The following is a 25,057-nucleotide window of genomic DNA, read 5'->3' as shown; positions in this document are numbered from 1 at the left end:
CAATGGAGGTTTCCTCTCCAGAGGCCCGCGGGCATGAAGGAGCAGATGGTTCCATGTATAACCACTACAAAAAGAACTCCCACCCCTAAGGATGCAATGTGCCTGGGACAGATTCATTCTGGTTTCATGGGACACGAAAGTTAGTGGGGAAAGGTTAAGAAAACAATTCAGATGGATGATTCAAAGTGCTTTTTCCAATAGGATTATTCTATGATTTTAAAAAAACATTATGTCCCAGGATGACATCTTTGTAAGAGGGAAAAATCATGTACAGTGTAAAAAAAAGAAAAGTATAAAAACAGGATCAGAAAAAATGCATATGAGTGTCTGCGGCAAAGGGCTGAGAGCTCTAGAGGCCAGAGGCAGCGGGACTTGGTGACCAGAACCGGGGGTGGTGGTTCTCCAGGACAGCACACGGGGCTTGGGACCACAGAGCCAGAGCAGAGTTCTCGTCATGCAGCCACAGCTGAGTCTGCCCTGACGGCGGTGTGTGAGCACCACAGGCAATGGACAGCTCCTCCCATGCCAAAGCTGAGGGGGAAGTGAGGAAGGGGGCTTGCTGTCCTGGTTGGCACGCTCAGACTTGCTGTTCACTATTGGCATCTGCGGTGGTTTGATTCAGGTGTCCCCCATAAACTTAGGTGTTCTGAATGCTAGGTTCCCAGCTGATGGAGATTTGGGAATTAATGCCTCCTGAAGGGAGTGTATTGTTGGGGGCAGGCTTATGGGTGTTTCTGCATGCCAGTTTCCTCATGCCAGTGTTTGGCACACCCTCCTGTTTTTGTGGTCCACCGTAGGTTGGCCAGGGGGTGATGTCCACCCTCTGCTCATGCCATTGATTTCCCCTGCCATCGTGGAGCTTCCCCTTAAGCGTGTAAGCCAAAATAAATCTCTTTTCCCCCAGAAGCTGCTCTTGGTTGGGTGATTTCTACCAGCAATGCGACCCAGACTGCAACAGCATCCCAAGGGCTCCACATCCTCCCACATCCAACAACCAGAGTTCCCACTGGGTCATGAGTGTTCTTTGCCAATAGGTGACAGCCTTAGCCATGGAATGTCCTCACCGCCTTCTGAAGGTTTGCATAAAACCCGGCCATGCTGCGTGGGAAGAAGGAGTCCACCACACTCTGCGGGAGGTAGCCGCTCAGGTCTGTCTGGAAGTACGAGACCAGGTTGGTCTTGCTGGGCTCCCTGGGGAAGGACAGCAGAGCTGGGTTAGCTGTGAATTTGGCAGCGCACACACTGAGGAGAAATGCTGGCCAGGCAGCAGTGGCCAGGACACACTGATCGTAACCAGTCCCACTCTGGCCTCAGCACCCAGGGGCCCCTCTGGACTCGATTATTCAGGCGGGTAGACTGTCCTCCAGGGAACATTTTCTGTGCCCCTGGTCCCCAGGGCAGTGGGGGAGTCCCTCCTCCCCACCCAAGAAGGGATGTTCCTGCAAGCACACTGGTGAGTTCACCCTGGGCGGGATGGACGCGGATGCCTGTATATCTGTCCACTGAGAGGCAGGATTTCACACTACAAGGTCAGGAATTCCCAGGACATCTTGCGCTCTTTCCAGGGGTCAAGACTCCACCACTATGAAGACATGATATGCTCACATCTCTGCACACTCAGGAGTGTATGTATTGTTTCATTTGTTTGTTTTTTTATGTCAGTCTTGTGGGGGGGGGTACAGCTGCAGACCCTGGCTATGGCAGTTTTAGGGGCCATCTTTGAGCCGCCCCCACATGGCCCATATCACTTATGATTCTCTCTAGTCAAGTCCAAGGCTACTGTGAGGGAAACGTGCAGAAGCTGATGAGAGCATTTCTTAGGCTGACATGAAAGGGATTGGAAACTGACATTGTTCATTGTCCTTTTCAGTATTCTTTTGTTTTGAAAAGCTACCTGACCTTCATAAATATTAATATTAACATGTAATGTTATTGTTACCATTGTTACCATTGTTAACTAGAACTGTTTATATTAGTTGTGTCATTTCAAATGCATGACCCAATGGCAAATACAACCTAGATGGACAAAGGTCTTGTAAATTCCTCACTCATATTAAGGCTGTAATGGAGCCTTATACCCAAACTTTAGCCCTGTTGTGGCGGAAGCCCCTAGGCGGGATCTAGCCAACTGGAGGCGTGATTTACTGCAGCAGCAACAAGAGGGATTACCACCAGCCCAAATCAGATTCTGCAGGGACACACAAGAGATGCTGGGACACAAATAAACAGGAGCCTGGAGAGGTCTCCACTGTCCCAAATTCCTCCGAGGCCAGGACAACAGGGCCAATCTTTCTAGCAACCATGTGACATTTTATTTGATTGGCACTGTCCATAGTCCTCATCAGAAAGACTGCCTGATTTGAGAGGTTTGGAATTGGAGATCCTCTAGAATCACCTTCTGCCAGCTGTTGACAGCTACTGAGGCCCAGAGAGACACAGGGAAAGCAGCTGTTCCAAGCTGTGGCTTCTCTTCTGTGCTCTTGTTCTCACTAAAGAGGGTGAGCTCTGAGGGTGGGGCTGCTCCGGGCCCAGCACCGTCAGATTCCACCCCGGCCCTCCCTTACCATTCCCTTCCTTTTGCTGGACCCACTCTCTGCACCTCCTCTGCTGGGCTAAGGCAAGCCCTCATCATGTCTCAGCTTGGCCTGTGTCCTCTTTGGTTTGAAAACACAAAGCAGGTGAGAAATCCTAGCCAGATACCATGTTTTCCCTGGGGAAACCTGGGTTTGGTGGGGGGGGGGGTCACAGGAGAGGTAGGCCACATGGGGAGGGGCTCAAAGGTGGCTTAGCAGCACTGCCAGTTACCCTCAGAGACAGCTGGGCACATCTGCTGAGGATTTCATTACAACACACGGAGCATGCCCCTGCACACAGCAGTAGAAAACACAGATTGTAACGCTGATGACTGGGTTTAAACTGTGCTTTTATAATTTCCTGTCCCTGTGATCTTGGGTAAATTACTGAACCTTTCTGACCCACCCACTTCTTCTGTGGCTTCTGTGCCATCACCTGGACTGAAGGTCACAGGATGTGTCCATTAAGGAAGACGGGTAGGCGATTTCCTTCCAAGGAAAAGGGGCTCTGCAACCCCTATGCATTTTAGTACCTAACTCAACGGAGACATAGAGAATGAGTCCGAAGGGTCCAGAGGGACTACAACTGTGTGTGCTTGTACGCTAAAGTATGGCTGTGCTATTACCAACCTCAGGAAGCTTTGTTGTACGTAACAAGAGACATCCAAAGGATGGTTAACAAACTAGGCTAGCACAGTGTGCCATAGGGGTATTCAGTCTGGTGTTAGTAAAATCCAGATACGAAGTTCTGCTCCCTGGCACAGTATGAGGAAGCCCAGCCCGCCCCTCCCACGGTGTGCAGGAAACCCTGGAACACACCTGCAGGTGCAATAGCTCACTGTCGGCTTGGAATGTGTGGTGGTTTGGATAGATGGCCCCCAATATATTCAGTTCTTTATTGTTTGTAGTTTGCATCTGTAGCCACCTGGCTGGAGGCGGTGTCACTGGGTGGATCTTAAGGTGTGGCCATGGGTTTCAGATTTCAATCTAAAGATATGCAAAGTGTGCCTAGCTGGAGTTCCTGAAGTGTGCTGTGGCTTTTGACTTTTGGCTTGTACTTCTTTCTTTTTGCTTGGTCCTATGGAGGCAGGCCAGTTTTTTCTGCCATTATGGAAATTCCCCTGGATCTGTAAGCTTCCATAAATATCCCTTCCTCCATAACTGTGCCTTGTCTGGAAGTTCATCTCAGTGAACCTGAAGCTGTCCGCTACAGAAGGTTCCCTAATAAAGTAGTGACCAGCAGGTAATTCGTTACCTAGAGAGCTCCTGGACACCCAGGCCACGGTTGGTGAAGATCCGGGTGAGGGATGCCCACCTCACTTCAGAGGCTGATTCGCCACCGGGTCCCTAAACTGTCTTGGAGCCCAAGCTCTGTCCCATTCCTTGTGGCAGCTGTCTCCTCAGCTGCTCCAGCCTGGTGAGTGGCGCCCAGAGAACGGGGAAGAGCCCTGGAGCTAAGGCCCTGCTCTGCTGCCCTCCTACCCTTTGACCATGGACACGTATGTTAACTTCTGTGAACCTCAGTCTGTGCATCTGCTACGTGGGGATGGTACATTTGTCTGACGTGCCTTGTGGGATGAAGAGAGGAATACTCAAATCCATAAAGCTTCCTGTGAATTTCCCAGGTGTCACAGTTGCTGATGCATCATGGCTGAGTAAATGTGTGTCGCAGTGTTTTTAACATAATATTGTTCTTGGGGGGACCCCATGATGGTATCTTAGGCCTGAGATGGGTCCTCCACCATTTACCCTTACCCTGGCACAGATCTGCAGAAAAACCCGCATGGATGGTTAAATCCTCTCACGAAACCTGGCTTCGGTGGGGTGGGGGGCACAGCGCATGTTCCATATGGGTGGCTGGAAGACATTTAGGCCAGTAAGCTCACCTTGAAGACAGCTAGACAACTACTGAATTACTGCGTACCTTGAGCCCAGGGGGTCAGAAAGGATTTCATCTACCACCCTAGGTTCCTTCCACTCACACATACCCAGGTTCATGCTCTCCCATACACAGCTTCTCCAAATCTGTGAGAATTTTAGAGGAAAGAACATTCTAGAATGAAAATCTTGGAGTGAGAAGAGTAAGATCCCCTTTTAAATTTCAGCCCAGAGATGACAGTGTACCCAACATCTTGCCCATCAGACAGATGCACAGCTTTGTTTCCTACTGGGCAGGAAAGGGACGGCCAGCGCCCACCCTCTCTGAATACTCCCACGGACTCGGCACATCCCCACACATGGAGATTTGGTGACATCCAACTGCAACCTGAATGTCCGCAGCATAAAAATCTGAGCCTCAGCAGGATTGAAAAGGAGTGGTGACAAAATCCAGGACTGAACATGTCACTGGTTTGTGGCCTGCTCACCTCTGACCCTCACAGCACAGAATCTCTTAACACCTTCTAAGGGGAGAGGACAGAGCATGTAAACTTCCTAGTTGTGCCCAGCTGCCCGGCTTTCTTTTTGAGGATCTAGGGGTGCAGAGGACAGAGCCCCGCACCTGCCATCACTCACCATTGAAACTGATGGTTCCATTTTCATATTTCTTCACTAGCACCAAGTCCACAAAGTCCCTGGGAGAAATGAGCTTCAGGGCGACTGAGGGGGGCAGGTCCTGCCTATGCACAGTGTCTGCCAACACAAAGGTGACTTACGTCCCATGGTGACATCCTCTCCTGGCCCCTCCCATAACCAAGGCCTGAGACATGAGGAACATGGACAGCAGGTTGGCATGCTGGGAGCAGAGGGGCCTCGAGGGAAGCGTGGGGCATTGGAATACTTACCAGTGGGTAGATGGAGCCTGTCTCTAGAAGATTTAGCTTCAAGTCTGTCTTAAAATAACCTTCAAGGGGAGTAAGTGCATCACTGGGATCTTCTCCAACTAAATTCTAAATTCTCTGTAGCTTGAACTACCTAAAGTATAAGGTTCCCTGGAGTGGCAGGAATGCTTGGACAATGCAGGGTCAGGGAGCTGTACACCAAGGGTAGAATGTCATATTTCTCCCTTTCCTGACCCACGATGTTCCAGTGGCATAATTGGCTTGTGCACAGTACTCATTCCCCAAGAAACAAGGACATTTTGCCATTTCTGAATTCTAGTATTTTGCAGAAGAAATGCTGGAAGTGATCACTGTTTCTAAGTGCTGTAATGCCTCTACATATGGTTTCTGCCCCCAAATGCATTTTCTGAGGGCTGCTGTCTGAAGCCCGAGCGAAAAGTCCACTGGCGAGAAATGCTGACGTCAGCGGCACATGTCACAAACACTTGCCTGACTCCTGCCTCATCTGTACGTCCTTTACTGTTCACCCATCAAGTTCAGAATTGGGATTCTTGAGACTTGTCCAAATCCCACTGTGAAGTGTCATCTGCAAGGAAAGGCCCACACTTCATTGATCCACCAAATGATAAAGCACCAACCTGCATGACGTGGTGCCTAACCAGAAGCCCATGCCCTCCTATTTGGCTTCAATGTCTGCTGAATGCCTCATCTTTCTGACAAGTCACATCTTTTCAGGGAGCTTTGATTAATAAGAACAAAGAGTTCCCAGTCATTTCTTGTGGAAATAAATAAAAATTCCCCTTTTAGGTTTAATCAGTTCCATCCAAATTTCCAATGTAATCATGTTGTAATAAATTACTCTCATACTTCAATTTTTTATTTTAAATAATCTTAAGGTAAAAAATACATGATTTTTTTTTTAAAAATGAGTTTCAATTACATGTACATGGACAAGGTAAAATAACTTCTAAGTGAAAAGATGCACTATGTTAGGACATGTGAGCTAAAGGAAAAGGATTAAATGTATTATGTTAAGCCATGTGAGTAAGGGAAAGTTATTACATAGAATGTTGACTAAGAAGAATTTTATTTTATGTGTGTGTGGGGGGGGGGGTGGGGATGGTAAAGACCGAATCTAGGGACTCAGGCATGCCACCACCAAGTATATCCCCAGTCATGATTTTTGGACTCATTATTTGCCAGTTTCTGGTTTTGCTGTGGGAGTCAAGGTCCTGGAATGCAGGGTCACACTCACCCTGTAGTCTACGTTGACCTCACACTCTTGGTTCTCCCGCTTCTACCTCCTGCCCTTCAGGATTACACACACATGCCATTTTACAAAACAGGAGACAGTAAGTTATTTTTTTTAATTTACATACAATTAAAAGAATGATGTCACTGCTTTGTTCAAATTTTATTACTTGTCAGAAATGTGAGGTATGAAAATTTAGCTGTCAATAGAATGTCAAATGTCAAAGACATTTGCAGGAGGATGTGTGATTTCTCACAAATCTGTTAGAGGCACACAAGAAAAAGCTTGAAGACCCTTTTGCCCCAGCTAACTTGTGATAGGCAGAGGATGCGGGGCTGCTTTGAGGTGACACTGGCCCTCCCTTAGGGAAACGGATGCCAGGCAAGGGGAGTCTTGTGGTATCTGGAGCTGCAGTAGCACCCAATTGGCCAGGGCACCCAGCAGTCCCTGCCAGCACCACCCACTCAATGCTTCTGGCATGCTGACCAAGAAGCAAAGAAGCATGAAAGCAGAACTTGGTCCAGGTGAGCACACTGCATTTTGGGAAAGAATATGGGGTCCTTATACAATAGTGACCAGAAAAATATATCTCTGAAGGGGCAGGGCTAAGGGATCAGGTCACTAAGACCCAGAACTTTAAAGGAGGGTTAGAAAGGTGTTCTCAGTGCGATTGAAAGTGTCATTGTAACTCCTTTGCCAGTGTGCACTTGGCATATCTCATTTCCTCTGCCAGACTGTCTCCTTCTCCCAGGGTTCATGTGACAGTGCTCTGAGCAAAAATGTCCACTAAGTAAATGACACTAAAATGACAGCTGTAAAGATGACTAAACTCCCATGGACAAAAGAAACTGAACTGAAATGTGGATTCTAGGTCAGGGCAAAGACACCTGGCTCTCACAGGTTGGCCAGCTGGAAACCAAATGCCCAACGTTTCAGTATACCACCTGCATAAACACCAGGAGGGCGCCAGGCAGGCCACAGATGTCAAAATCCTGGTGCCATGAAAATCGGACAAGTGGCCAGTGCTCTGCTTACTATTTCTTTCTGATCTCCTTAATCACAAAGAGGAAGAAATAAAAAATACAGCAGATCCCAGGGCAGGCTCATCTGGGATGTGTAATGTGGTCAGCCCTAGCTGTAGGTAGCTATTTAATTTTGCATTTAAATTTGTTAAGTGTAATAATTCATTACATCAAACCAGTCACCTTTTCATGCTCTGTGGCCAGAAGCACTCATATAGGGCAACCAGTTACAGAACATTGCCCCCTTTGCTATGTGTTCTGCTGGGCAGGGCTGGTCTGTAAGGCACACACTTTACCAAAGGAGGCACTGCAATCTGGAGGGGCCCTGTAGCGTGGCCCACCCAGCAGGGAACCCTGAATCCTAGGTAAGGTCGGTGATTCTTCATTCAAGGGGCAACATTTCAAACTACATCCCGAAATGAAAGGGGCAGACCGCTTGAATTCTCTGTGAGCACAGCACACTCGGTATTTATTAAAGATGCCATCCTCCATGGGATCAATCAATCAAAGCAACTCTAGGCATGGGGTGCAGAAAACGCTGGGGGGAGGTGGAACCGGGGGAGCCCCCGAGGGCGTGGTATCCAGATCTCTTCGCTCTCAGCCCCTCACTCACGCCTTCCCGACACGTCTTCCAGCCCGATGCATCGCGCCTGTACTGGAGCACCTTCTCCGCCAGCTCCTCGCTCAGCTGCGTGGCCCGCGCCAGGTCCATCTCGCCCGCGTACCAGGTCGGGGCTGCGCGGCCCGAGCGGTCTGCGAGCCGGAAAACCCGGGCGCTGGGCGGAGGGCGGAGCTCTAATCCCCGCCCCCGCTTCCTGATTGGTGCGCATCCTCACACGACCCGCCCCCCGCCGTGAGATGGGCAGGTGTGCAGGCGGGGAGGCCGGCCCTGCAGCTCGCACCACCGCTGGGCGGATCTCAGGGCCTGGGCAGCCATCCCGCAGCTGCCGGGCTCTGGGCGGAGCTTGGGCTCAGAGACTAAGGGAGGCCCTGGGACCAAAGTAGGAAATGCAGTCTGGCTCAGGACATTTTTTCCCAAGAGCTCAGAGGGTTTGGGCCTGTTGGGACACCAACCACTTCCTAGGGTGTCGCTGCAGGTGGCGGGGGGAATAGCGAGGAGCAAGCAGTGTGAATAAAGAGAGGCGGCTCGCTGGAGACAATTCTGGAGAACCAGTGCAGGAAATTTCTCCTGTAATAGAAGCTGAAGCAAGTGGAAGGACCCTGACTCTTGCCTGTCTGGTTTGGTTAACAGGTTGCTTCTTGCAGGAGGGAAACAGACCTATGGGAGAGGTAGGATGTGGACCTTTTTAGTTCCAGGGACCACTGTAAGGAGCCATGTACAGTACAGATGTGATAGCACTAAGGCTGAAGCATGAGGATCACGAGTTCAAGACCTACCTGGGCAACTTAGTGAGACTGTCAAAAAAGAAAAAAAAAATAATTCAGATGACAGAGGGGTGGAGATGTAGCTAAGTGGGTAGAGAATGCTTGCCTAGCGTGTGTAAGGCCCTGGGTTCAATCCCCAGCCTAAAGAAAGAGAGAGGGAGAGAAACCGAGTTCAGACAGAGGTACATACCTTATCCAGAGCTTCAGGCAGTGGGGCCGGTGGGGGTGCTTGGAGGCCCGTCCCACCAGAGAGAGCTCGCAGCTTTTTTTCTCCTTAGGCCTATCTGCAACTGATTTTCTTGGAGGCTAATTTTCTTAACATTTCTTTCTTTTTGTGTGTGCTCACTGTTTCCTCAAAGGTTCGGAAGATTGGCTGGTGTAGGCACTATATTTGGAAGTCCTTTTTGGAAGATACAGGGACCACCGTGTTGTGAAGACGTGGGTGAGGATTTGAGGAGCTTTGCGGTCTCCGTTCTTGGTTATGCGAGGGTGGACGGGCTCCTTCGCCTCCTGCCGGTTTAATTTGCTGCAAGCTTGACTGTTACAATGAAAAGTATCTCTCTACGCCACTGTGAAGACCATGTGAAGTGAAAGTACTCCTAGGAGTCATGCCCAAGATGGATCACCCAGCCACATCTTACAAACGAAGGACATACCCATATCATCAAAAGCTAGAGAGAGCCTGGCGTGGTGCACGCCTTTAATCCCAGCACTTTGGAGGCAGAGGTAGTTGGATTGCCACGAGGTCAAGACCACCCTGAGACTACATAGTTAATTCCAGGTCAGCCTGGGCTACAGCAAGATCCTACCTCAAAAAAAAAAAAAAAAAAATTAGACATGGACAGATACTTTGTGGAAAAATAATTGTAATGGGCTGGAGAGATGGCTTAGCAGTTAAGAGCTTGCCTGTGAGGCCTAAGGACCCCCGTTAGAGGTTCAATTCCCCAGAACCCATGTTAGCCAGATGCACAAGGGGGCACATGTGTCTGGAGTTCCTTTGCAGTGACTGGAGGCCCTGGTGTACCCATTCTTTCTTTCTCTATATCTACCTCTTTCTTTCTCTGTCGCTCTCACATAAATAAGAATAAACAACAAAAAAATAAAAAAATAATAATAATTGTAATGACACAGAAAGATGCAGACTTAATTCCAAGGGAATCTCAAATGAAAACCAGGAGACATTTCAGGTCGTTCCTGTTCTGTTATTACCAGTATGGGGAATGGTTGTGGTGGCATTATGTGAGTGACAATATAAATGCATAGAACATTACAGAAACAAAGTAGTGACACTTAACATACTTGTTCTTTCATGCTTTAAGCTGGGCACCAAGACAGAAGGATGTCCTTGCCGCTGGAAGTAACCTATTTGTCATGCATCAAACAGAGTTGCAGTTACTCATTGTATAGGACATCATGTAACCATTCCAGTCACACAGTACAGCTGAGGGAACTGAGGGTAGAGCCATTGTTTAAGACAGCAGAGGCATGGGCTGCTTGTCAGTATGATGTGATAGGAGCCAGCTCTTCTCACCACCAGTCATTCACTATTCGGCATATATGGATAGTGTTTAAAACTTCTCTGAATATAATTTAAGCTCTTTTCTTCCTCCAGTGTAATTTCTGTATATCATCCAGTGGACCAATAAGGAAAGATATTCATATGATACATTATATATAAGTATGTCCAAATACAATTTGGAAGATAACAATGTTACGAGTGAAACAGCCTGTGCTTGGAAGGTAGGCTGGGTGCCACATCCCTGTAGTACCAGCAGTTGGCAGGCAGCGGCAAACCTGGTCAACATTTCAAGGTTCAGGCCAGCCAGACCCACCTAGCGAGCTCCTGTCTCAAGCAAAAACCTGTGTTTGGGCTGGGAGTGTAGCTCAGTGGTGCAGTACTTGTTGACCATGTCTGAGGCCCTGGTTGTATGCCCAACGCTGCAAAACATGAAATAAATTAGATAAAATAGTAAATCAAATAATAATGAGTTAAAACAAGATGACCAGTGCTCAAGCCAGACTGCTTGTGTTTCAGATCATTTAGCATCCCTTCCTAGACATAACGTGGGCAAGTGATTAGAATGATTAGTCATTGCAGACCTCAATATTGTCACTTGAAAAGTACTAGCAGTTGAAATGAGGGTCAAATAAATAATAATTAGAATAGTGCTTAACACAGTAAACCTATATGTTAGATATAAAACATTAAGAGATGACTATTTGGTTTTTTTTTTTACTCAATTTTTATTAACATTTTCCATGATAATAAAAAATATCCCATGGTAATACCTACCTCCCCCACTTTCCCCTTTGAAATTCCATTCTCCATCATATTACCTGCCCATCTCAATCACTGTAGTTACATATATACAATACCAACCTATTACGTACCCTCCTCCCTTCCTTTCTCTTCCCTTTATATCTCCTTTTTAACTTACTGGCCTCTGCTAGTGAGTTTTTTCCTTCTCTCACAGAAGCCCAATCATCTGTAGCTAGGATCCACATATGAGGGAGAACATGTGGTGCTTGGCTTTATGGGCCTGGGTTACCTCACTTAGTATAAACCTTTCCAGATCCATCCATTTTTCTGCAAATTTCATAACTTCATTTTTCCTTACCGCTGAGTAGAACTCCATTGTATAAATGTGCCACATCTTCATTATCCACTCATCAGTTGAGGGACATCTAGGCTGGTTCCATTTCCCAGCTATTATAAATTGAGCAGCAATAAACATGGTTGAGCACATACTTCTAAGGAAATGAGATGAGTCCTTAGGATATATGCCTAGGAGTGATATAGCTGGGTGGAGATGACTATTTGTTAAAACACAGTATGGAGAGCAGATTATATGTGTGTGTGTGTGTGTGTCTATATCTTTTCAGTGCAAAAGAGAAATGACTACTGATATACTTGTGTATATGTGTTATTGTTTATGTACACACATAAGAATGTCACTTTAGTTGATTACAGGCAATATGCACAACAGTAGTCCCATAAGATTATATCACCCAGAGACACCATAGCCATCTTGTGGGTAAGTACTTGTTATGATGTTCATACAACAATGAAATCACTTCCTGATAAACCTCCACATGTTCTGTGAAGCAATGCATGCTGTGTGTGTTTGCATATTCATGTTCAGAACATTCACATCTGTAAAGAAGTGAACTCAATAATGAACAGTAAGGTCAAAGACATTTCCCTTTCATTTTACAGCATCATATACTGTTTAACTTTATTACATACTGACATGAGAGGAATTTTAAATTAAAAGCCTCATTAACATTCACTGTAGAGTATTTCTTTAAAGCTCTATAATTTTCTAGCCTGCAACTCAGACTGGGACCTATAAGAATTTTGTTTAAACTTAAATAGCACAAAACTAAAACTTAAGGAGGACTAGAGAGATGGCTTAGCAGTTTAGGTGCTTCCCTGAAAAGCCCAAGGACTCATGTTTGACTCTCCAGGTTCCACGTAAGCCAGACAGACAGTGACACAAGTGTACAAAGTCAGAGATGTGCACATCTGGAGTTTGATTGCAGTGGCTGGAGGCCCTAGCATGCCAATTCTCACTCTCTCTTTCTTTCTCTTTCTCTCACTCACTCTCACTCTCTTGCATTAAAAAAGAAAAAGAAAAAAAAAGCTTCAGGAAAGTGTTTGCTTGGTTATGTGTGTGTGTTGTGTTTGAACCCAGAGCATGCAAGATGTACCCCTAGTTCAGGAAAGCAAATCTTGCTATAGAAAGTGACTTTTGTTAGACATCAAACTTTCAAGAGATGACCACACTTATATTACAACACAATGTAGAGAGCAGAGTTTAAACTTTTTAAAGCTGGACTGGAGAGATGGCTTAGCGGTTAAGCACTTGCCTGTGAAGCCTAAGGACCCCCCCCAGTTCAAAGCTTGATTCCCCAGGACCCACGTTAGCCAGATGCACAAGGGGGCACACGCGTCTGGAGTTCATTTGCAGTGGCTGGAAGCCCTGGTGCACCCATTCTCTCTCTCTCTCTCTATCTGCCTCTCTCTCTCTCTCTCTCTCTCTCTGTCACTCTTAAATAAATAAATACAAATGTACAAAAAATCATTTAAATTTTTTAAAACCATTATAAGTGTCTTTGATTCTTGTTTCTCCAAACTTGGAATTCTTGGGTGCTCAAAATATTTGGAGAATCACTTTGTCCCCAGCACCAGCCACATGTGTTTGATGATTGGACCCCCAATTGGTGGTAATGTTTGGGAAAGTTGTGGATCCTTTGGGAGGTGGAGCTTTGCTAGAGAAGGTGGTAGGCCTTGCAGTGGCATAGCCGAGCTTGCTACACTCAGCTCACTTTATCTAATTCCTCCCTGCAGAAGTGAAGATGTGATGCTCCGTTGTCAGCTCCTGCCATGTTTCCCTCCATCCCCACCCACCACATTGAAACTTCCCCTCAAAACTGTAAGCCAGAAACAAATCCTTTCCTTCCATAAGCTGCTTCTGGTTAACTATTTTGTCCCAGCAATGAGAAAGTAATTGACACAGTCAGCAAGACCTGTAGCAGAAGGCAGGTGAGGTCAGAGCAGCCAAGAAGTGGCTAATCTGTTTTGTCATAGGAGTTTGCCTAAGGTCAGCTAAGAGCTGGCCAGAGCTGAGAACTACCCACATATTGTTCCAGGGGCCTGAACTGCTGATCTTTTGCAGTCTGCTTGAGGTTTCAGTTGAGCACTAAAGGAAATGAAAGAATGACTGAATCCTGCAGGACCCCTTCCAGCACTGCACAACACCGAGCCTAGACTACATCCTCCTGGACTCAATCATTTTTTTTTTTAAACATGTTATTTCTCCAAGGAGAGAGAAACAGGGAGGGAGAGAGGGAGGGAGGGAAGAAGAGAGAGAGAATTGGCATGCCAGGGCTTCCAGCCACTGCAAACAAACTTCAGATACATGTGCCACCTTGTGCATCTGGCTTATGTGGGTACAGGAAAATTGAACCTGGTCGTTTGGCTTGCAGGCAAATGCTTAAACTCCTAAGCCATATCTCCAGCACTGGACTCAATCATTTATTTACCCACTCAACAATAGGTAGGCAGTGTCTGTGGCAGGTCTCCTTAACCCCTGGGATCCATGCTGTGGATAGTATTCCCATGGAGTAAGGGAACTTGTGAATCTGATGAGGCTTTCCTCCATTACTAGGTTCTATTACACAGTGAAGGAGAAGGGATTTTGATGCTGTGATTAACTTCTAAGAATGAGTTAACTTCTGAGAATCATAAGGAAGATGTTTCTGGAGGAGTCTCACCTACTCAGGTGAGTCATTTTTCAAAGAAGATCCAGGCTTTCCCGGCAAAATAGGACTGGAAGCCGAACAGCCCTGCTCAGCTGGCCGTGAGAATCAAATAGCCATGTGTGGAGGGGGACAGGCAGCAGGGCAATGAGGGCAGCCCTCGGGAGCTATGGACTCCTTTATAGAACATCAAGGGCATGGCTTTTGGACAACAATCATGATCTTAGAAGAGCTAAGATTTCAAATGCGATGCCAGTCCTGGCTGACACCTTCATTGCTACGTGATGATACTCTGAGAAGGGGACCCTGCCATTACTGACGGCATTCCTCACTCCTAAAACGGGGGAATGATAAATCTGTATTCTTTCAAGCCACTCGTTTTTTTACTGCACTATGAAATTGCCAGAATTAATGTGAGTCTCCTTTGTCAAGCCCTGACATGAAAGTGAGTCAGTTTGGGTAGGGGTTTGAAGCAGGAAGTATCATGTAGATAAGACAAACTATTACAAATATGATCAGAGCCACCTGTCACAAAGGACACTGTGCGACCTTGCACAGACGCTGCTTCTGCAAGGACATCTTGCCAGCACCTGCCTGCCCACCCTTGGACTGGTTCCACCTTTGCTGTATTGATATTCCTAACATGGAGAGTTGACTCAAACCACATATGCAATCCTTATTTTGCTCATGAAATCTTCCCCTCGCTTCAGTCTTTAAATGTACTTGAAAAGACAGATCTTCTTGAAGAAATCTGACTCCTTGTCTCCAACTAAGTGTGGTAGTGAGCCTCAATCCCCATCCTTTCCAGTGAAGTGAGCCAGTAGGCCTTGGAGATAAACCCAGGGTTATGTCCATTCAGGTCCTGGCTAGTTAATTCATGGTAAAAGAAGGTCTCTAGGCCAGTGTGTTACTTTGGCCACCGTTAAACCAATTTTCCTGGTAAATTTAGCATCATGAACTCTTTCAGGGTGGCCATGTCATCCTGGGGTGCTTACTAGGTCGTAGTAATACATGTATGTTGAAAGGCACCATCACGAAACACTCTGCTCACATCATCAAACACAATCAGGCAAGTCTCTAGTTTGGCTTCTGTGGTCCCAGTAGCATGCGTGGTTTGCCTAAGAGTTGTAGTCATCATCGATGGAAACAAAGACCTGAAATTTTCTTGAAGTGACGGCCGTATTTGCTGAAGGTAGCTAGACATGAGAAGACCCTGGAAATTGGTGTCGTTGCTGTGAATTGGAAGTTACAGTCTTTGAATCTCAGGTCCTCGCCCAGGAGCCCAAATATGCCATACCAATCTGTAACACCCTCCAGGAATGTTCTCTTTTCCCAGAAAGTGTGGAGTCTTGTGCTGGCCCAGTGTGCTTCCAAAGAGGCCTGGTACCTATGATCAGGACACTGGAGGAAGCCTAGACATTTGAACAAATCAGATTGTTCAGCTCCGTGGGCAGTGTCTGCCCGGACTTGGCCTTCCTCCTGCCTGGCTGGCCCGCTGATCTTGGGAACCTGCCCTGGCTGGGCTTGACTTGTAGATACTGGTCAGCACTGCTGTTCTGCTGGTCACTGCTGGATGCCACTGACACAGAGTCAGACTCAGTGAAGGATGGCTCCAGCTTGGCCTCGATTCTGGTCTTCAGTGGATGTTGGGAATATCGGACATTCCGGGAGCGTGACTTTTTGTGTATAAAAATGGGCCCGTCAAGATGGCCCTCGAAACCATCATCTTCAGACCTGTAGTACATCCTCCGCTGGTGCTCAGGGTCACGGGTCTCACTTTCTGACCTGTCACCAATGTAAAAATGAGGAGTCTGAGGAAGGTTTGTCAGGGAATGAGGGGACACTGACCACTGGACAAAATCTCTCCTCAGCATCTCCTCCTCTTCTTCACTCAGTGGTGGAGAGCAAGGCTGGTGGGGGACCTGGAATGTGTATTGCCCCACATTCCTGGGGTACATCTCCACAATGTCACCTGAAGCATCTATCTTGAAGTGTCTTTCTGGCCAGAAAGTTGGGTGGGGTTTTTTGCGAGAGTGGCGCTCTTGAATGACATAGTACCTGGGGGCGCAGGGCCTATGGCCTCGCGCTACTGGGGTGGAGACCTTAGGTCCTTGGAGAAGAGGACCGGTGGTCTGAAAGTCTTTTCGGAAAAGAGGCTCTGAGAGAACATCCTCCATTGGCTGTGTCAGCCTCACTGGGGTGTACAATCTGTTCTTGCGAAGGTCACCAGTGCTGGCACATGGACCGTGTCGATACCTGGGGGACAGATATGATTAAGTAGCTATGGCCTTGTGGGTCTTGGAGCCATGGACTCCGAACCCTGAAAACTAGGGAAGCAGCTCTCTTAGCATTTCTGGCATTGACAAAGTGTTCATGACTGGTCTGTGGATTTCATATACAGAAACATTTCAGTGAACAGGTTAGTGTAGGACATCTCAGAACGCTGATCCCCACCAGTAAGGTTCACCAGTCTCCTTGGGGATGCAGGGCAAGGGATGTTGCATTAATACATCCTACCTTGGAGCTCTGGTCCTGCCAGGAGCTTATCATGCATGGGACCAGTGTTTGTGGAGCCCAGTTAGGAACCCTGCCTCCCTGCCCATCCAAAGTCTAAGCTGCCTTCCGGTTTCTCAGGCACTTCCGTGAGTGTCCACTAGGGGCGCTATACCCATTAGAAAGAATCGTGAGTCTAGAGCCCCAGCGCTCATAGGACGACTTGAATCCCTCCTCGTGAAGACTTGCAAGAATGTGAAGACAGCTTGCCTATGGCAGGGTTCCTTTCTAACATTAAAAAAGAAGAAAATAAAACCAAAAGGAACTGTGTTTATTTATATAAGTGTAGTTCTGGACTCGAGTTTGAGTCAGGCTAGCTCTGTCCTCTTCATCCAGAAGTACAGTGCAGCCACTCACTAACGGAAGCCATGTTCTTCTGTCTGCAAGCAGTTGACCACGACAATAATGCACAGAGAATCGTGCCAACAACGTGATCGGCCGGCATCTGAGGAGAGATTTGCTACTCATATGGCCAATCCAGGAAGAAAATCAGAACCCAAACTATGTAAATGCCTGTACTTGCTTAGGCTATAGAAATGTCTGCTTTAGAGGCTGAAGAGATGGCCAAGTGGTTAAGGTGCCTGTCAGCAAAGCCTCAGGACCCAGGTTCAACTTCCCAGTGTCCATGTAAAGCCATAGGCACAAAATGGTGCACGCGTCTGGAGTTTTTTTGTTTGTTTGTTTGTTTTGTTGCAGTGGCTGGAGGGCCTAGCATGCCCATATGCTTTCTCTCTCTCTCTCTCTCTCTCTCTCTCTCTCTCTCTCTCTATCTATCTATCTATCTATCTATCTATATATATGAAATGCCTTTTAGGTTGGCTTATTTACAAGCTATACAGGGGAAGAATGCAGGTTTAACAAAGCGTGACTCCCCCTCCCCCACGTTGCCTTCACTTCCTCTCTGTACCAGCTGTCACTATCTTCTGACCCCATGGTTGGTGGTCAGGCAGAACTAGACTTTAACGGCCCTGATCTGAAAACCTCAGGTGACTGGCAGCTAGTGGGCCACCATGGGTGTCACCTTCAAGAAGGCAGGTTTTCTTCTATGCCACAGCTCAGCCTCACCTGGTCATGTCCTGCTGTGGCTTTGATCTGGATTCACCAGGAAGGGGAGAACAGAGACGCCTGGACCTGTGCCCAGGGCTCTGGGGCAGAGACGGCACGGCTGTCTCCACCTTCACACTCTTGCTGCTTAGGGAGTCCAGGCTGGCCGCGCTGCCGAGGTTCTGCAGCGTTGCTGTGCGCACTGACGACAGCTGGCTAGTGAGGTCACTGTCCTTTCGAAGCCTTTTGGTGCTTCCCTCTTGGGTCTGGATTCGAGCTGCAGGCAGAGGCAGGGCTTGTGAGAAGGTGACCTGAGAGCAGGTGACACACTCAGATTGGCTGTGGCTGATAACTTGAATGTCTCCCGGTGGTCCCCACGTGCCCACGCGATGGCACTTGGGAGGAAGTAGTGCCTCGTGGGAGGACTTCTGGTTGTAGAGGGTGCGTGCCCTCAGGGAAGCTGCTCTCTGCCTCTTCCTTACTTCCACCTGTGGCCTGGCAACACGCTTCCACCATGATGCCCTGCCTCGCTCTAAGCAACGGGATCAATGGATCATGGACAGAAACCTCTAAAACTGTGAGTCGAAATGAACCTTCTGTCTTTATAAGTTGATTATTTCAGGTATTTGTTGTTACCACAGAAAGCTGGCTGACAAAAGGCTATTTTAGCTACAGGCATTTCCTGACTAGTAACTTAGTTCAGTCTACAGAAATCTGCTGCACTTGCAAACAGCTAACTCATAGCATCCGACATTCTGAAATTCAAGCCATCGTACTCACAGAGCTCAAGCAAGAAATGGAAGAAGCCAAGCGCACTGAGGCTACAGGCACCGTCTGATGCCCTCCTCGAGGTACGGCAGCTTTGGGGCTCTGGTTCTTCCTTTAGACAATAAGTGTAATAAAACTATATGACAATTGTGTGCTTTTCTTTTAATAGTCCACATAGCACTATGAAAAAGATGGGGCCTTGGGTGGAAACAATACATGATACCCAGTTGGTACTTTGAGAAAGTCTGTGTGGCTCCTGGCTTTGGAGGGCACCGCCTGAATCACCTCATATTCTTAATTGGCAAGCCACCTCTCACAATTCCAGTGCATTCGATAGCATGAGCCACAATCACTTTGCACAGTTAATTGTCACCTGGGAGCCCTGCTGCAGGCTGGATGGAGCAAGCGCGACCCTCGGGTCACATGGTTAGCACTGCAGTGTCTTCCTGGAGGGGAAAAGCTGTGTTCCAGTAAGCACAGCATGAAGCAGCTGCAAAAGATAGCCTACAGGACCTGGGTTCATTCACATTTGTGCTTTGCGGGACATGGTGGGCTGCATCAGCCCAGTGGTGCGTGATGGACCTCTTAGCTCTCGGCATGCATACTGGGTGAATGGTCCTGGGAGACAGACCCACTTCTTGGCTTTTGTTGAACCTGTCCTCTTTACCCCAAGCCACACCTAGACCTGCTCGCCACGCTTTCCTTCCTCCGGTGGCTCAGTGCACCCTCCTTTTGCCCTGCACTAGACTGAGTTTGGAGAATGGGGAGGGGGCCAAAAGGTATGCCCTGGGAGACTCCATGACATTGGGTTCTTATTCAGGAATCCGTTTTTATGACTTGAATGGAGAGAACAGGATGGAGCCAAAGACAGTCTTGCTGGTATTTCTGAGTTATTTGCAGGTCTGACTGTGGTGGAAAAGCACTTTAAATATATACTTACCCTCTACCATTTGGGCGACCTTTTTCTTATCTTCAGATCTTGCCTACAATGCAAATGGTAATCAGTTTGCTTTCAATTTTGTAGGGAGAATGCAATTAATTTGGGTTTTTTTTTTTTTTTTTTTTGAGGAAGGAAAAGGACATGGCTGTCATTACTTATTCCTTGGGCCATGATTGACTACCGGGGGCACTGTGCTCAGAGTAGAGGGCCTAGGACTGTTAGTTGAGGGAATAAATGCAGACATGGATGAGCCAGAGTTTTATGTCTGACTGGTCTTATGTAGAGACAGCTAATCCACAGCTGTGCTTACATTCGGAAGTAGCTGGGACCAAGAATGTTTCAAATTTTGGACTTTTCCTACATTTGGAATATCTGCATATACATAATAACATGTCTTGGGGATGAGATCCAGGGCTGAATATGAAATTTATTTATGCTTCATATTTACTGTATACACATCATGGCCTGAAGATAATTTTATAGGCTGTTTTTAACAATGTACGTGACATAGTTTCATGGTGAGGGATTTTCCATGTCTCTTGCTGATATTCAAACAGTTACAGATCTTCAAGTAGGTCAGATTTTGAATTTTAGATTAGGGATCCTCAGCTTGTAATGACTTGCCTGAGTCATAAAGAAGAAAATATGAATCTACAATAACACAGACATGTGTTAGCAAAATGCCCTTTGCAACTGCAAATGAATTTCTAAGTTCCCTTCTCACAAGTCTAGTTTGTTATTTCTTTGAATGGATTGATATTTATGGGAGGATTTTTTCCTTTACTAATTGAAAATGGATCCCCGCGCCCCCCGCCCTCCCCCAGGAGCATCTTCAATGAAGGCGAGGCAATCCTGATGCCAGATTTACAGAGGCAGCCATTCTCAGGAGTCAAGGGCAGGGTTGGCATGACTCTGAGAGGCTTCCTTAAATTTTTTTTCATCTCTGGCCATCTTGAGTCTCAGGGACTCCACGGAGGATGCAGAGGAGGAGAGACTGTAGAAGGGCCCTGGAAGCCTGTCATCCCTCTGACTGCTCTGGGAGAGGCTTGGAGCCCCAGTGAGGAAAGCGGGCTTTGCCAGCCACTGTCTAAAGGACAGTAAAAAGCAGAATCTCTGGTGGCACAAACCACAGCTAGACTCAGAGTCCAATCTGACTACGAACTGGGGAAGGATCTCTTCTCTGCCAGTCCACTCGGGCCCTTGGAGATGCCTCGCATCCAGTGATGTGGTGTAAACACACAAGGAATGCTCAAGTGGACAGGCTTACTCCTTTGAAAATGCAGGCCATGGATGGGTATTCACAGAAAGAGTTTGAGAAGACCTTCGGGGTAGCTGCCTTCCACCCTAGGGGCTGGCCAAGCGTCCTAGTCACCAGAAGGACTGGGCTCATCTACAGCCCTGGGCTGAAGAGAGCTCATTCAGGTGGCAAATGGCTGGCCATGCTCACAAGAGCCACATTCACATGATACTTGCGTTTTGGATTTGCATCCTGAGCTGCTGGTTGCTCAGCTTCAGTGAGCGCGCAATGCTTTGCAGGTAGTAGATGAGCATGCTAGGGCAGAAGGACACTGAAGTGAGTGTGCTTTCGCTGGCCCTGTGGCTTTCTGGCACCACCACACAGGCAGTACGAGAGGTGACAATTCCCAGTCCAGATGTGCACTACCCACTGACCCCCCCACCCACCCAGAGCAGAATGCACCTTTTAGCTCCTAGTCCATGGGCTCTAGGAAAGAGCTACTCTCCTTTTCTTTCTCTTGCTTCCCCACTGGCTTGGAATTCTGCCCTGTGGTAGCAACAGGAAGGTACCAAGAAGCAGGTGGGGGCACTTTGCAGCGAATCAGGACTGCTAACTGGCTCCATTTTTTGTCTTTAAGCCCAAGCTACTCAGCTGAATTGTGAAATTCTTTTCCAAGACTATGGAAGTTTCTGCACAATGAGCCATGGTCACGTTATGGCGACCGCAGTAATAGAGCTGATGCTGTGGCGAATCACAGCTACCTCAGTGAGAGTGAGCCTCCAGTCCCTCCCAGGGTCCCATGGGCCCCCTCTTGGGGGCATGGTGACTTGTGTCACTCTGGGGTGTGATTCAAAGTCCTTGCCTATCTCGTCAACCTCCACAAGTGATTTCTGAGTGGACTAACTCATCTTGTGTAATCGTTGAATGGCAGTATGGTCTGTGGCTGTGCCCGAAGGCTGGCAAGTGTGGCACTCACAACAGAAGTAGCACAGCTGGCAGGATGACCACAGGGCTGCTGATGTGCCCGACCACAGAGTGAAACCACGCAGGGAAGTCGTTCTCTATCGTCTCTGATACGATGTCATACATTTTCTCTTGTCCACTGTGAAATAGGAAAAATTAACTCCAGACTTCATTGCTTTTGGCTGGAGGCTGCTATAAGACTTATTGTATCTAGATGCCTCGAGGCTGAAGTCCCAAGCCAGCTACGAAAGCTAGGGACAGGGCTGGAGAGATGTCTTAATGGTTAAGGTGTTTGCCTGCAAAAGCCAAAGGACCCAGGTTCAGTTCTCCTGGACCCACATTAGCCAAATGCACAAGGGGGCACATGCGTCTGGAGTTCGTTTGCAGTGGCTGGAGGCCCTGGCACACCCACTATCTCCCTCCCTCCCTCCCTCCCTCCCTCCCTCCCTTTCTTTCTTTCTCCTTCCTTCTCTCTCTTAAAAAATGAATGAATAAATAAATAAATAACTAGGAACAAATCTCCAAATGGCAAGGCTGCCTGACATTCTGGGATATTCTCATGTGAAGCAGTCATCTCGTTACAGGGCAGGATTGGAGGTGGCCAATCGCCCCGCTGTGTGCATATGTATCAACAGAGAGGACAATGACAAAGCAAGTACTCACGCACCCAGACTGGTTTAGGTGGAGATGGAAGTGGTTTCTGTCGGGATATGACTAGATACTGGCAAGCACAAAGTGGCGTGAACTCTCTTTTAAATATTTTCTGGGCTTTGACCAGGTCGTTTTCTGTATAGCCCAGGAGTGATGCTATTTCCTCTTTACTTTTTAATTATCTATTTATTAGTTGGTTTTGTCATGTGGCTGGGTCTTGTTCTCTAGCTTAGGCTGGCCTCAAACTATTGCCAGTCCTCCTGCCTCAGATTGCCAAGTATTAGGATTATAGGTTTGGTCAGCCACACCCAACTTCCCTGGTTCTCTTCCGTGTGTGTGTGTGTGTGTGTGTGTGTGTGTGTGTGTGTGTGTGTCTTTTATGTGTGCATACAGATACATCTATCCGTATTCATGTCTAGAAGCCAGAGGAAGGCATCAAGTGTCTTCCTTTATCGCTCTTCTGCCTCATTTCCTTGAGACAGGGTCTCACACTGAACCTGGAGTCCTCTTTTTTTTTCTTTTCAGCTAGACTGGTTAACGAGGGAACCTAGTGATCTTCCTATATCCATTCCCCTAAGGACTGGGTTACAGAAGTGTTTGGCCATTTCTGCTTTTTACGTAAGTGCTGGGGATTGAATTCAGGTCCTCCTGCTTATGTAGCCAGCAATATCACCCACTGAGCCATCATCCCAGCCCCTTTCCTGATCTTAGTGTTAGTTTTATCTTCCTTTTTTGGTTTTTTTTTTTTTTTTTTGAGGTAGGGTCTCACACTAGCTCAGGCTGACCTGGAATTTCCTATGTAGTCTCAGGGTGGCCTTGAACTCATGGCAATCTTCCTACCTCTGCCTCCCGAGAGCTGGGTTTAAAGACGTGCACCACCATGCCCGGCTTTACTTATTTTTTAAAACATATTTTAAAGGAGCTATTTCTCTTTCTTTTTCCTTCTTTCTTTCTTTCTTCCTTTCTTTCTTTCTTTCTTTTTTTTGAAGTAGGGTCTTACTCTAGCCCAGGCTGACCTGGAATTCACTATATAGTCTTCTTAGGGTGGCTTTGAACTCATGGCAATCCTCCATCCTCTGCCTCCCGAGTGCTGGAATTAAAAGCATGCACCACCACACCTGGCTAGGAGCTATTTCGTTTTTAATATGAACATAGAGAGAGGTGTAGTTGAGGATCACCTACTCTAAAGGCAAGAGCACTGGCCTGGGGTTCAATTGATGCAAGTTTGAGCGCCTTCTATTCTGTTCCCTATTCTCATGCCAGGAGGAGGGTGCAACTGAGTGTGACCCGATTTCCCTGTGGCCGTCAGCAGCTCCTGGCAGAGCAGACTGACCTGCAGGGCGTACCTGAATGGCCCGCAGTTCAGAGATGGCTTGTAGTGGACGATGGCGAAGATGGTGGGCAGCATGCAGAGGAACAGCATGAACAGAAGCATCGCCAGGTAGAAGTTGTTGGATCTGCAGAAGAAACGGATGACATGTGTTAAGAACGCGAGCATCTGAAGACCTGTCCCAGAAACCATCACAGAAAGACCCTCCAACCAGTGCCACCCAGAAATGGGTGTGCCCTCACGCATGTGCAGCTGAAAACCCTGGAAACTGACTCTCTGAGGAACTCTTCCAACGTGTTCGCCTCCCAGGCCCTGGATGGGTGCTTGTATGCAACAAACCACTCGAGAAGTGACCCACCTCCACGTGCCCAGCTCCTACACAAGCAACCCTTCTTACGGCAAAACCTTAGAACTGCTGCCCACCAGCCTGGTTCTCCCCAATCCTCCCCTCTCCCGATCCCAGCCTTGGACTTGGCCCTTAACACTTAGCATGGTTGAGCTCTGTGGGGTATGTGATTTTTTTCCCCCTAAATGATTAAATGTCAGTGAAAAAGTTTAGAACGTATCTCATGAGCTTCAGAGGAGTCACGATGAATTCCAAGGGTGAGACATGGGCAATGGCTTCATGGAGAAAATAGAACAGGGGACAGGGAACATTCTGATGGGCAAAAACTGGGTAGTTCTTCACTGGGGGAGACATACTATGATACATCTTCATTCTTGGCCCAAGGCAGACAATATCCCTACTCACCTGGAAGCTCGAAACACTTGCTGGTGGGGCACGTTGCAGGTCAGCACTGCCCAGCTCCTCAGGTACATCAGCCCAATGAGCTTGAGGACATTGAAAGCTGGGAGACATGGGGAGAAGAAGGCCCCCATCCTGGAACCAGGGAGAAGGTCAGTCCATGGTGTGACCCCTTCCGGTCACCATCCAGGACTGTAGTCCAGAAGCTCCAAGGAGGAGCATTGTTCTGTCTTTGGTGTTTATACCCTCAGCCTTAAGAGCTACACAAGACCACTGCCCCCGCTCCGCCCAAGGTCTGAGACTCCAACGGCCACGTTCTGGAGATAAGATAAGTTTCTGTGGATGGATGAAGATCCCTTGCGCAGGGTTTGTCTTTCTCCTCACACTTTAAAAATCTCTCTCTCTCTCTCTCTCTCTCTCTCTGTGGGTATGGATGTGTGGGGGTCAGAGGACAATATCAGGTGTCAGTCCTCACCTGCTCCCTTGTTTGAGACAGGCCTTCTGTGTTGTTCTCTGCTGCAAACAGCAGGCTAGCTGACCTGTGAACTTCC

The 25,057-nt window shown here is 47.6% G+C and overlaps 1 protein-coding gene and 1 pseudogene across 2 annotated transcripts in view; both read right to left on the bottom strand.

Annotated features, from left to right (window-relative positions):
* Window positions 1-1,030: 1,030 nt before the first annotated feature.
* LOC123459479 lies at window positions 1,031-8,564 on the bottom strand (annotated as a pseudogene).
* A 7,123-nt stretch (window positions 8,565-15,687) lies between these two features.
* Window positions 15,688-25,057, bottom strand: part of Tmc3 (transmembrane channel like 3) — a 38,828-nt gene continuing 29,458 nt past the window's right edge. The window contains exons 16-22 of one of the 2 annotated variants that reach the window (XM_045146346.1): window positions 24,513-24,641; window positions 23,778-23,888; window positions 21,794-21,919; window positions 21,054-21,132; window positions 19,581-19,623; window positions 17,894-18,233; window positions 15,688-16,531 (exon numbers count right to left, since the gene is read on the bottom strand). In XM_045146346.1, coding sequence (XP_045002281.1) covers window positions 15,688-16,531; window positions 17,894-18,233; window positions 19,581-19,623; window positions 21,054-21,132; window positions 21,794-21,919; window positions 23,778-23,888; window positions 24,513-24,641 — 1,672 coding nt within the window. The remainder of the gene's footprint in view (window positions 16,532-17,893; window positions 18,234-19,580; window positions 19,624-21,053; window positions 21,133-21,793; window positions 21,920-23,777; window positions 23,889-24,512; window positions 24,642-25,057) is intronic. The other variant, XM_004658238.2, reaches the window with a different exon arrangement.

The sequence above is a fragment of the Jaculus jaculus genome, chromosome 3 (assembly GCF_020740685.1).
Source record: "Jaculus jaculus isolate mJacJac1 chromosome 3, mJacJac1.mat.Y.cur, whole genome shotgun sequence".
NCBI lineage: Eukaryota > Metazoa > Chordata > Mammalia > Rodentia > Dipodidae > Jaculus > Jaculus jaculus.
This window is presented reverse-complemented; position numbering and strand designations above follow the sequence as displayed.